The following is a 13165-nucleotide window of genomic DNA, read 5'->3' on the forward strand; positions in this document are numbered from 1 at the left end:
ATGTAATACATTCACCCACTTAAGTGTGATTATATTGACTGGGAAAGATAATACGAAGTAATATGCGTACCTTCTGTAATGTTTTTTGTTGATAAATATGATAATTCTTACCATTGCAGTGGCATCTATCCAAGTGTCGAGGGTGTCGCAGGCGACACGCAGGTCCGACTCGTTGAACTCATAGTACTTCGCCCACCCGAGTGGCACGTACCTGAGACGTTCTTGCACGATACCTATACAAAACATTATTTTGTTACATATTGGCAAAGTGGACCCCTATCTGTCAGATTCTGAGAAAAAATATATAGAGTCTAGGTAATATTTTGTTGTTGAAAAGAGGGGCTTTGGATATTTCAATGAAATATGGCAGTACTATATAGATTAATAAAGGGATCAGAGAGGAGAGAGAGTGATATAAGAGAAATTGCAAGTATCTTTGGATATTTGGATGTGCAAGAGTAACAATAGAAAACATGATAATAAAATACAGTATCTAATAATTGTAAACTCGTTTATTTTACCGTGGAACCAGGCCAGTAAGAAGTAGAGTCTTGCGCGTTCTGACGGAGGTTTCATCATACGAGCAGCAGGCACCTGTGCACGACAAATGAATTTGAATAATGAAATCAAACAAATACTATAAACTTAATTCAGATACTATTGGCAAAGAAATATGTACTACTGAATCCATATTACTTGTAAATACAGCCAAGCAGTAATAATGTCTTCTGTCTAATAGTGTATAACTAAAAATAAAAAAATAATTATTTAAATAACAGTGCAATATTGACACGATATCCACAAAAATATTATTATATTTTTATTTCCTGTAATGAAAAAGAACATATTGATGATATTGGCTTTTTTCTCATTCTATCCAATAGGTTTTTGTAAAAGATTGTACTAACGGTGGCGAAGGTCCGCAGCAAGTTGGCTCGGATGCCAGGTGGCGGTTCGAAGACCACGACGCGGCCGGCGCGCAGAAGGTTCACCGGAAGTTTGGGACTGATCTCTGTGGTGAGGAAAAGTCGGAAGTTCGGGTGCGGCGACAGTGAGTGCAGCTTCTTCTCCAGCTGTACGAGCCATACGGGTGCCAGGTGTACGTTCTTAAGCATCACCCATCTGGAATGTTTTGGTGTTATTTTACCAATCTAAACTCATAGTCGTCGCTAGGCTGCTTGCTTTGTAAGTTGTGTCTTGCTATAAGAAAGAGTAAACACGGTTTTGGAAAATACAGTATGACACAGGACCTTCGTCTGCAGGAATGTCAATTTATGATGAGTGTCAGGGCAGTCAAATGACTTCATCATGTGACTCCTCTGATGTGTGGGACGGTTTAAGGTATGAGGGCCCAAAATAACAGCTATTCAACTGTCGCGCGATTTTGTTGTGAATGCTATTATGATGAAAAAGCTTTATGATCGTATTTACCGTCCCGTTTTACAAGCGGTGTTGATAGCCCGTTCTGCTTGGTTGAATCCTTCAGCTGAACCGATGGCTATGCTCGATAGCGGCTTGTTCATTTCCGTAGCCATGTCGTCCACGCGTCCTATGATATGGAACAACAATACATTTTATAGATGTTCAAAATATGCTTATCCCGAGCATTTATATTTTATTTTATATAAGTTGATTGCTTTCGCATTTTTAGGGCAAGGATTTTTGTTTACTACAACTGACTCATCTGATAAAAAAATATATAAAAACAGTAATATTTAAAAATAAATTCTGGCAGCTCTAATATCACACAAAAGAAATTAATATATTTCTTACCGCTGGCGTCGTATCCAGGGACGGAGCAGAGTAGAGCAGGTGTTGTAGCGTTTAGTTGGTTTTCTGTTATAGAAACCAAGTCCAGTTCAGTTTCTGCTTTAGCCATGAATCCAGAGCCGAGTACCGCGGCGACCAGTTGGGTAGCTGCAGCTATTACACGATCCGGTCTGAATGCCTGATGTGGGATATAAAGAAATGAAAATTAGATTCACATTTGGGCGGAATTATACACATTACCATTATTCAGTAATTTAATGTTTTATTTATTAAATAACTGCTAATAATAATTCCCTATTTCTCGGAAATAATAATTCCCGATATCGGGAACTTAATAAGAATAAATAAAACGTGAACGTAACATCCCGAGATTTCTACCAAACTTATTTTAGAGAGGCAAATTCGATTCTCGTTACTTAGAAGAAAATATATGTTAATGTAAATCTATTTAAAACAACATTTATTTAAAAGAGCAACACACAAGTTTCTTGATCATTCTTATATGTCTGCGTACCGAATGAGTGGTAGAATAAAAAAAAACTATTCAAAAGTGCTTTTATTAAGTTTATTTCAAAAAAGATCATTTCTATGTCTCTATTTGTATATGTATAGTGGGCTCATAAGAAGATTCGCGTTAACGTGCGGTGTGAGGATGTGTGTGAGTGACCTGTATGAGCAGCAGGCGGTACATGGCGAGCGTGTGGGGCGCGGGCGGGGCGCTGGGCTCGCCGTCCCACAGCGTGGGCACGCACTGCTCGGGCGCGGCCTGCGCCAGCCACGCGCCCAGCTCCGGCAGCTCGCCCGCCTTCTCCAGCAGGCGCCGGAACGGCGGCAGTCTGCGAAAGCGACCACGACACCATAACGTCGGGTACTATTAAATACAAGTTCTAGATTTTGTTGGAATGGAATCTTTCAACTTGTATTAACGCAAAAAAGTTAATTTGCTCTGTGCGATTCTCTCATACGCGACATTTTTAAATGCCTGTAATACTCAGCACTGAACTTTTCGTCAAATCAAGACATTTTATTTTCTAGACTTTTAAGATTTAATAGTCAATAGCTATATAATTATATTTTTACTCCTTAGTCAGAGGTCCGCCGTTTTGCAATGATTATTGATTATTTAAAAAGGTGCTAAAGCACGGGAGATACAGGGATGCGGGAGTGCGCGAGGTGACGACGCGAGGTTTCTCTAGTTGTGCTGTTTTATTACATTATGTCCTGTGTGGATATTATAACATGAGTGTGTGACCTGGTGGCGAGCCTGGCGGCGGCGTGGTGCTGGTGCGGCGCCAGGTTGTCTGCGGCGGGCGCGTGCGACACGAAGCCCTCCTTGCCGCGGAGGAACACCCCGAACGACCGGTCGAGCGTGTCGTCGGCGCCGGTGCCCTTCAGCTGGATGCGGCTCAGCAGCAGCGCGAACGTCAGACGGTCAGTATGCAGCATACCACGTGCCACGCGCTCATACACGGCCTGTACATGTAATTTCCATTTACACTATACGAATGAATTCATATGACTTGGTAGTTACTACATTTTAAAATCTAAATATATATGTATCTTTATTTTAAAATGCAGTAAGTAAGTTACTTTACAACATTTGGCTAAAACAGGAACAGAAAAGTTTCTTGCTTATTCTTCTTGTTCTAAAACTCCTTTCCAAATAAGTAATTTTTTGTATATTCTATTTATAAATCATATTCTCATAAAAGCTATTCTTTAACATAATAAGAAATGATACATACGGAAAACAGTTCCTCAGTAATGATCTTCAATCTAGCAGTATAATCGGTGACACCATTGAGTAGAGAACACACAAGAACAGAGCTAAATATGTCCAGGAACATCTTGAGTGAATACTGGTACAGGAAATGCACTTGGTTCAAGGAATCCATTGTGAAGTAGATACTGCTACAAGCCTGCACAAGTTTCAAATACAATACATTAAAAAAGTAAAGTTATGAAGCGGAAGTGGATCGCAAATTCTAATGTTTTCTGGTTGAAAATTTATATTCATATTTCTTTCTTCACTATAGAGATAGTTAACACATTGAACTGAACAAACAGACTGTACAAAATATAATAAAAATATGAATGAAAACAAACGTTAAAAAAGTTTAGCATTTGGGATAAACTTAGTACTATCAATTTTGTAAATATTTACTTACTTGAGATAGTGGCAAATACTGCTGGCTGACAGTTTCAATTTCTGCTATTACTTTATCAGTTTCTTCCACCTGTAAAATGTATTATATTTGTAAGCAATACGTGAATTAATGTGAAACAATGGCACAACTGCCTTTATTTTTTTTTAAATCCCGAATGCCTAATAAACAATTGGCCTATCAGATGGAAATAGTTACTGTTGCTTACATACGACGTATTTACGACATATGAGTACGAGTATTAAGAATTATAACCATTTTATAATAACAATGCATATAAACTCATTTTCTGTCAGAGTGAGTGAGCCCAGGGTAGGCTTTTCTGACAGACAGCAAAGGCTACATTGAATTTCAAATTGAAACACTGTTTAAAAGAAATCAAAACTTACTATTAGTTATATGTATTATATAATATTTATTACCTTCTGTCCAATATCATCAGCTTCTTTCTTAAGTGTTTCCAGCGTGGCTATGACGGAGTCATCGTCTAGGATCTTCCCTTTAGCGTCGTTTAGAGCTTGAAGCAAAGACTTCTCTAGCTGACGCAATCGTAGATGGAATTCACCTAGAATAAAAAAATTCTCTTAGATACTATTAATTAAACCGATTTTTTTCTACTCCTAATTTAATTTTATATAATGTCCATTTGTAGTTAGAATACAATTTTCAACGTTTTTTTTTATGGAATGATTTGTAACGAGTAATTGTTACATTAATTTCCAATTTAATAATATAAAGAACTTTCATCACAAGTTTGTAATTATAGATTAATAGGTCGCTGGGGATAATTTACCTTGAAGTTTGAGCAAGTCTGAGCGCTTAGTGTCGATGTCGGGTCGCTCAGCTTTAAGCACGCGGTGCAGGCACTGCGACTGCAGTGAGGACCTAGTTACGGTGAAGTTCACGAACGTCACCCGGGAACACATGTCTGGTGGGAACTCTACCGTAGGGTCCCTGAAAACGTAATAAATTTTATATTCAGTAGCATCAAAACTTTATTAGGATTCATTTCGATGGTATTGAATGGAGTTCGTTCACAGTGATCATTTCATTGAATAGAGGTAATCTGATATACTTTAGTCAGTTTTTCCTGGGGACTGAGATTGGTTAAAATGGTAAGCTGATAAATTTGTGTTGTATTATAAAAATAATTTTAACTGTCCACTAACAAAAGTAAACAGAATCAAAATCAAACTACTAAAATAGTTGTAATGGAGTATCTTTTGTTACCTGGTGCTGAGGAAAATCACAAACGATGGACTGAGGTCAATGTCCTGGTCGCCCAGCGTGATCAGCACACGGCCACCAGTGCGACGTAGCTCGCGGTTCAACACTGGGTTCAGGATCGGATCGTAATTCTCTACGTCCTGTATTTACCAAATTTTACATTACCATGAGTTTCATAGCTTATTTTATTATATCCGTAGCACTGTTCGTGTTTATATGATCTCGGTTGTCACTTATCAGCAGCTGCATAGTAATGCAATATCTTATATATGAAATTCTCGTGTCACAGTTTTCGCTCCCATACTCCTCCGAAACGGCTTGACGGATTCTCATGAAATTTTGTTAGCGTATTGAATAGGTCTGAGAATCGGCCAACATTTATTTTTCAACCCCCTAAATGTTAGGGGTAGTCCACCACAATTTTTTTTTTTAAGGCAAAACAACGTTGCCGGGACAGTTAGTTTAATATATAATAAATGCAATAGTTCCTCTAGTACAATATTATTACGTTCTTAATAGAGATTGGCTATATTATATAGTGGCCTACGATTTTTCTTTACGAATATAAAGAAATAATTAAAATATAATCGTTATTACATCGAAAAAGTACATATTTACAATATACAATGCGGAAACGTAATTGTCTGTTTGCTTTTGTACTGACTTCTAAAGTTGTAAACTTTAAAAAAGAATTTAATTTCATTTAAAGAATTTATTCAGTTTCTACAGAACATATGTATATAACTACTATCATATACATTAATGTAACAAGTTTCAGTACAGAGAAGATATAAAAATGTAATCACCTGTACAAGTAACGGGTTGCCGAATCGCAGAGCTGATTCGAGATTCTTCCTGAATGAGTCATCAAGGAAAGACGTTTTGGTGATCTTGCGTTCTTTGAATTCACGCATTATGAACTCTGTCGCTTGACCGGACGGATCGATGATAAGAGGGTACCGGTTGAAACGCTGCAAATGAGAACATTAATTTAATAATATTCTGTATATTATTACTATACATATTTAAAAAAAATTATACGAGGTGTATATACAAAGAACTCACAATGAATACTGAGTTCACTGTATTAAAGATAAAAATATGGTACGCAAATTATAAAGTTTTCGAATATTTGATAGAAGTTAATGTTAAAATATTTCATTCAATTATAATTTGGGACTAGATGGTGCTGTCCTGACATATTAATAGTATTATTGTAAGAATAAGTATTTTAATACTGATTATCAAATAAACTTCACAATATCATAATCAACTCGGTAGCCAGTGAGATGCACAAAATATGGGCCACTAATCCATATGATTGTATAAAAAATATTTTATATTTTTTTTACTAAAGAGTTTGGGCTGTTACTCGGTTCTAAAGAGACATGTAACACTACGATCTGCATAGATGTATTGTGCTCATAGTATTTTTTGTTTCTCTTTACCTTAAGCATGATAGCGTTTTCGACACAGAGTTCGTCTGTGGGTAGCGCGTTGGCCTGCCAGCGGAGGCGCTCGTCGGGATTACTGAGGTACTCGGTGCGTGCGATATCCGCGCGGTACTTGATGTTGGCGGCCGCTAGATGCGCTGTCCACGTTGAAAACAGGTTTTGACGGTACTGATCAGAAACAAGTGCGATTAAGGTAAGTGTACACAAGTTTAAGTAAGTTTTAGTTTAATTAGTTACCAAACTGTGCTTGATTAACAATACAGTATATTTATATCTTATTATTATATCACTAACACTGTTAACCACATCGAAGTATTAGAAAAATGTACCCATGCCCATGATTTTGTATTAAAACCCCATTTTAGTAAAAATTAAATAAATTTACGACCAATTTTATTTGTTGCACCGCAATTCAAGGAATAATAATCATTTTCATTAGTAAACTCACATGTTGATCAAAGTATCCTCCATAAGCGATAAAGGCAGCGGAGAGTAATACATCACCAACAATGGTGCTCATCTGCGAGCGGAATGTCTCCGAACTTGATTCCCATCGTTCCCGTTCAATTACCAAACTCTTCAATAGCGCTATTGATCGGTCGACCTGAATAGTACATACAAACGTTATCAGTTAAAATTATATTATCGTTATTACATCTAACTTATATTGTATTATGTTCTACAGACAAATTACACCGTTGATCCTAACAAAATTAGGGAAATAAAACTAATAAGTATTTAGTGGTAGAAGTTTGATATCAATAAATACACTTCGAAACAAGAAGTATATAATGATATAGTAGTCATTCTACCATTAAATTAATGACACTTATCATTTAATAAAGACTGAACCTGCGTTTTTTACACTTTCAACTTTACTGTATTGTATAAAATAATAACAAAAAGCACTTTTCAAATAAATTAGGTCACCTAAGTAAGATATAGGAAGATCTAAACTAATATTTTATCACCTCATCTACTTGAGATAATAACGATCCTAAGTTAGACATACTTAGGAATATTTGAAATACCTTAGCCTGCACGTTCTCCAGGTCAGTCTTAATAGCCTGCGCCTGGCTGATAAGTTGCGCGTATTCCTCCTTGTACGAAGCTATCGACTTCTCTAGTTGAGCGATCAGTTCCCGCACCCCATCACCTGCCTTTACGTTGCTTTGAGCTTGATCTTCGAGAGCTTTCAGCTCATTGCGCAGTGGTTCTACGCGTTTTAACATGTCTGCATATTCAATCTAAAAACATAATAGGTATAAAGGTTTCTTAATTAAACTACCCATTTAATGTTATCTTTTTCAATAAAATTAATCAAAAATAATTTATTCATATCGTACTGAAGATAAACTATAACTGTTGGTTATTAATAATAGTTCTAGAACAGTATGGTACTTTGAAAGTTATGTATTTCAATTAATGTTACATTCTGGTAATTTAAATTTTAGATACTAATCAACATTACGACTTATCCAATCATGTAAGTTACAAGAACGTGCAAGATATTAATAGATTTACCTGTGCAATAGCCCATTTGACCATGGGGCCGCAAGCCATACTGGCCCTGTTCACCTTTTCGAAGTTATAGTCGGGATTGCTTAGATAGCGCGTCCTCATTTTCTCGCGAACATCGTCACTGGCAAATATATATGTAATTAAAATAAGGTCACGTTACTTGAGACTGTCATTTACCTATTTTGCAACGTGCTGTTCGTGCAATGCCTTTAACCATAAAAATAATAATGACCCATGGGAATCGTTGACTATTTATTTATTTATCCATGCAAAAAAATCCCCTGTTATTCTAAAGTTACCTGTTAAATTAGGAGAATAGAAGGGACTTCACTTACCAACACACAGCAAACATAATTTTATAGATAGATATACGACCCAATGTTTGTTGCTGCGTGATAGAAAGACACATTAGATAGCAAACAAAAACAAAAGGTAAAATAAAAACAGAAAAAGCTAATTGTTTCACTGTCGATAGTGACTTCAACTGCTTCAAAGACGAACGTTATTTATTGGCAAATACATTGAAGCATATTCCGGGTATAGTATGAGATATGCAATAATATCGCGATTTTATTTTTGGCATATATTTCAGTTAGATATAAGTGACATAGTCACCATACAACTAAGATAAATTTAAATTACAATTCATTGTTTTAAATTGTTTGATAAATATCGAATATATATGTAACATACTGTAAAAAAATATGAACGGAGTATCATTGAAATAACGGTGTATTTATTGGTATACTCTGTATGGTATTGTTCGTCACTTAGTTAATTTCAACTCAAAATTAAAACACTAAAAAAAAAAACAATATTTCTTGTAAATTTTTGTTAGTCCAGTGATGATGTAAATATATTTCAATAGTGTAACTATATAACATGTCACAGAATATTGAACTTAGTTAACCGTCACCATGAACATGCAATTGTCACTAAATAAGTGCAATAAAGTCATTATAACATGTGCAACAAGCATGCTTCAAGCACTAAACATTGCCCAAATTACGACTAAAATAAAGGACTTTGACGGAGACCAAAATAAAATAAAAACCAAACACCGCCATAATTTTGAATTTATGAGGAGGGTGTGGGTATTCAAGCTGCAGAGGTGCTCACGTTATGTCCTCAGTAGAGAAGTTGGAGACGATGCTATTGATGAAGTTCTCTCTCATGATGACGGCCCGGATTGCCTTCCAGTCGGTTGCGTTCTCGCCGAGTAGCAAGCAGATGGATTCCAGAGCAACCTTTACTATCGCTGGAGGGTTGCCCATAGATCGTACTTCTACCAGGTGTTGCTTCTTAATAGATTTCACCGCTGTATATTTAAATGACAGTTCGCCGCCACGGGTGCGTCCAGGCGTCGAGTCCGTCACCAGCACGAAGCAAGAGCGAGAGAGTACAAAAAAGAGAGAAACAAAAAAAGGCATTTAGCTAAATGTGACCATGCGGCTAGCATTATTGTACGATTAACATTGAAATTAGATCACTGTTTAAATATGGTCCCGTGATAAGTACCGGTTCGTTTCACTTCGTTTGTCCACTGCTTCGAAATAATAATTAAACATATAGACTGAAAACGTACAAATCGCAGACAATTTGATGAAATGTATGAAATATTCCAATAAGCGTTTACCACAAATGACCAACGCAGCAAAGCGGACGACACTCTGTTCCACGGTTCCATTTTCATTAAGACAAAATGTTTAATTAGTTTAATAAAACAATATTATAATGTTAAGACATGAGAGTTGTTATGTTTTTCTGTTCACGACAATGCTTAGCAATGTTAGTCACGAATGCTACTTCACTATTAGGGTGCCTTACACAGATGCCATTTTACAATACATACAGTGATCACAGTGTTATGTCACATTTTATAATATTAATAACAACAGTCACAAAATGCAAGCGAGCTTATTTACAAATTACATTATTAAATATAAAGATAGAACATTTCCATTAATGTAACCGCTCATTATAATTAGCGCTTTTATGTATAACCGAAAATGTGACTATTTATAAATAATATTAAACGTACAACCAAGAGCAAAACAGTAGAAATATTAAGGTGTAACTACTATGCATTACAATAAACTTAAAGATTAATTAATGCATTAGAACATTTTTGTGTACAAATTAAAATGTTTTTGCCAATAAATGTAAACTATGTAACTTATTTTGCTATCTAAAATGTTTAAATATTAACAATTACATTTTCACATATATCAATAAAGACAGGGATAGCAAGTCGTTTCAAATGCTAATTTACAAATATAACAATTACTAATAAAACATTTAATGAGAATTATGATTGCATTATATAATACAATATGCAAACGACCCGCCATCGCCTACATACAAGGAACGTGGACTAACGTGATGTTCTCTGTCTCGAAGTTAACAATAGTGGATATGAAGTTGTCCTTCATGACTACAGAGCGGATGCCCTTCCAGGTGTCGCCCTTTTCTCCGAGCAGCGTGCAGATGGACTCGAGCGCCATCTTGACAACCGACGGTGGATTCGCCATAGACCGCACCTCCACTAACTGCTGTTTCTTAATCGAGCGCACCGCTGTGTGTGGTCTTCATATTTAATACTACAGGTACTTGTAGTCAGAACCAATCTAACTAATGTCATAGTAATCGAAAAGCTTTGCCATTATAATTTGAAATGTTTTTTTTGTTAAGTTTTTAAATACAGCAAATTCGCTATCGATACGTTATTTTGATCAGAATAAATCACTTGTAGAGATTTATGTTCAAGTGTTTTAATTGTGATATTGTTTTGAATTATTAGGTTTTTACTTTAACAAAACAGTATCATTAGGTATTAGGTAGATTTGATAATATAATAAGTTTAAAAGACCAGTGGGATATAGAATTACATTTATCATGCAAATATTAAATTAGCTGCTGTTTCATTTAGAATGCATGAAAGCATGCGAGATATATATTTCATCATCATACTATAACAGGCATTGTATGAATAATGAGCACATAAAAATGGTAATTTAACCACATATTACAAGTAGTCATTCTAATATATGGTACGAGTTCTGACTACAACTACAATATTAAAAACTAACAAATATTATTTAACAAATAATTCTTAAGTTTTACATTATATTTTCTAAGGCATCTTAAGTGTGACTATTTGAACTAATGTTAAGAGATCTACATGTGAGTTTCTATGTTACATGACTATGCAATCACACTACATTATACTACTATTGACACAATGACATTACATGTATGGTTATTTATAGTATATTTACTATGATCTATATGTTTGCTGCTGTATGAAAGAAATAAAAGTATACGACTTCAGATGAACCATTACTGATTGACTGATAAAGTAGACGGTTCAACCAAAGCCGTTGATTAGTTTCAAACAAAACAATTTGAAGCAAAAAACCAAACCGTTTTGCGCCTCAATGACAGCCGGCTCCACTTGCGCGAGGTCAGCCATTACATCTCTGCGTTTTGCTTCTATTTCTTTTGTTTGCTTCTCTAGAGCGACCTGAATAATCATATAAATTCATAATAACATATGGTAATCCATTAGCTTTGTAAATTTCTATCATTTCAGTCCATTAGTTTTTTTTCGCGTATAACTACTAACAGTAAGTATTTAATGAATTTTGTTAGACCTGAATTTCTTGGCTTTCAACTTTCTTCTTTTCAGCTTCTTGTTGATCCTTCACCATCTGGCGCAATTTGGCATTGGCCGCCTCATTCTTGTGTTGTAGTTCCTAAATACGAAGAAAATAATTAGATTTATTGTGGTCAACTCAGCAAATATAAAACTTAGTAAGCAAATATATTATACCTATTATATTATATATTACCTGCGATTTAACGGCGAGACTTTTTTGCATTTCTTCCACCTGTTCCACGGTCTCTGCTATTTTGCCCAAACCGACATTTAAATGAAGCTGTTGTTCCTCCAAATCGGCGCGTTTCTCGGCATACAGCTTCACCATTTGTTGTATAAAGTCGAGGTAATGCCTACAAATTAATTTATAATTGTAGGATTGCGAGTTGTTTGTATTAAGCGCTGTTTAAAATATCTATTGTGATTGGTATATGAATATGAAATCATATTCATATGCTAATATAGAAACATTATTTATTTGCACCTCCAACATATACATAAGGTATATTATGTTACTGATTGTGTTGTAACTGTATACCTACATAGTTTACATGTTACATATTTGGTTAGATTCCTATATAGATCATGAATAATACAGAAGAATGCAGAACAAAATTTTGACTAAGTGATTACTGTATTGATTACTATATTAATTTCCAACTATCGGATGAAGTAAGCACGATTGGAACAAAGTCCTAACAGTATACACACAATATACTTTTACAACTTTGCACAATAATAATAATCTCAGGACAATTCACACAGCAACCTCTAGACCCAAGTTAACCTACCTAAAGCTTGCGTTATGGGTACTAGATAATCGATACAAATACAAACATATATATTTTTTTCGTTTCGTTCGTTTCATACATAGTAAACATCATACTCATGAATAGAAATGTTCGTGGCGTGCGAGGAATCGAACCCGCGATCGTCGGAAGCGATTCGGTGTGCTGACCGCTAGGTCTAGCTCTAGCCGTAAAACGATGACCGTACCGTAGGTCAGGTTACCTGGGCGTGATGGCCATGGTGCGGTTGGCGCGCTTGGCGAGGCGCGCGTTGGCGCGGTGCAGCGTCTGGTGCACGTACACGCAGGCGTTCACGACGGCGTCGCGCTGCCCGGGCCGCGCGCCCACCTCGCCGCACGCCGCCGGGAACGCTTCCGGCGCGCTGTACTCCGACGAGTCCAGGTCCATGCGACGCGTGAACTCTTTGCCCACCTGCGCTCATACCGAATACCCACTCGCTCGACATTAAAGGAAAACGTTCGCTCGTCACGTGACCGCTGACTGGCTGACTATTAGCCGTTCATAATACTGAATCGCCATGCAGTTCAGTTAAAGCCGTACTGTCTGGAAATAAGAATTTGT

The 13165-nt window shown here is 36.2% G+C and overlaps 1 protein-coding gene across 1 annotated transcript in view; it reads right to left on the reverse strand.

Annotated features, from left to right (window-relative positions):
• Positions 1-13165, reverse strand: part of LOC131843268 (dynein heavy chain, cytoplasmic) — a 52523-nt gene that overhangs the window by 4598 nt on the left and 34760 nt on the right. The window contains exons 64-85 of the mRNA XM_059191900.1: positions 12807-13015; positions 11989-12148; positions 11791-11892; positions 11561-11660; positions 9257-9455; positions 8141-8258; positions 7648-7863; positions 7065-7220; positions 6611-6784; positions 5969-6133; positions 5166-5302; positions 4729-4889; positions 4358-4500; positions 3939-4007; positions 3516-3689; positions 3023-3243; positions 2438-2606; positions 1774-1948; positions 1432-1549; positions 909-1122; positions 522-594; positions 112-233 (exon numbers count right to left, since the gene is read on the reverse strand). Of these exons, the coding sequence (XP_059047883.1) occupies positions 112-233; positions 522-594; positions 909-1122; positions 1432-1549; positions 1774-1948; positions 2438-2606; positions 3023-3243; positions 3516-3689; positions 3939-4007; positions 4358-4500; positions 4729-4889; positions 5166-5302; positions 5969-6133; positions 6611-6784; positions 7065-7220; positions 7648-7863; positions 8141-8258; positions 9257-9455; positions 11561-11660; positions 11791-11892; positions 11989-12148; positions 12807-13015 (3375 nt within the window). The remainder of the gene's footprint in view (positions 1-111; positions 234-521; positions 595-908; positions 1123-1431; positions 1550-1773; positions 1949-2437; positions 2607-3022; positions 3244-3515; positions 3690-3938; positions 4008-4357; positions 4501-4728; positions 4890-5165; positions 5303-5968; positions 6134-6610; positions 6785-7064; positions 7221-7647; positions 7864-8140; positions 8259-9256; positions 9456-11560; positions 11661-11790; positions 11893-11988; positions 12149-12806; positions 13016-13165) is intronic.

This window comes from Achroia grisella, unplaced genomic scaffold (assembly GCF_030625045.1).
Source record: "Achroia grisella isolate CSIRO2021 unplaced genomic scaffold, CSIRO_AGI_Agris_v1 utg2946, whole genome shotgun sequence".
Classification (NCBI taxonomy): domain Eukaryota; kingdom Metazoa; phylum Arthropoda; class Insecta; order Lepidoptera; family Pyralidae; genus Achroia; species Achroia grisella.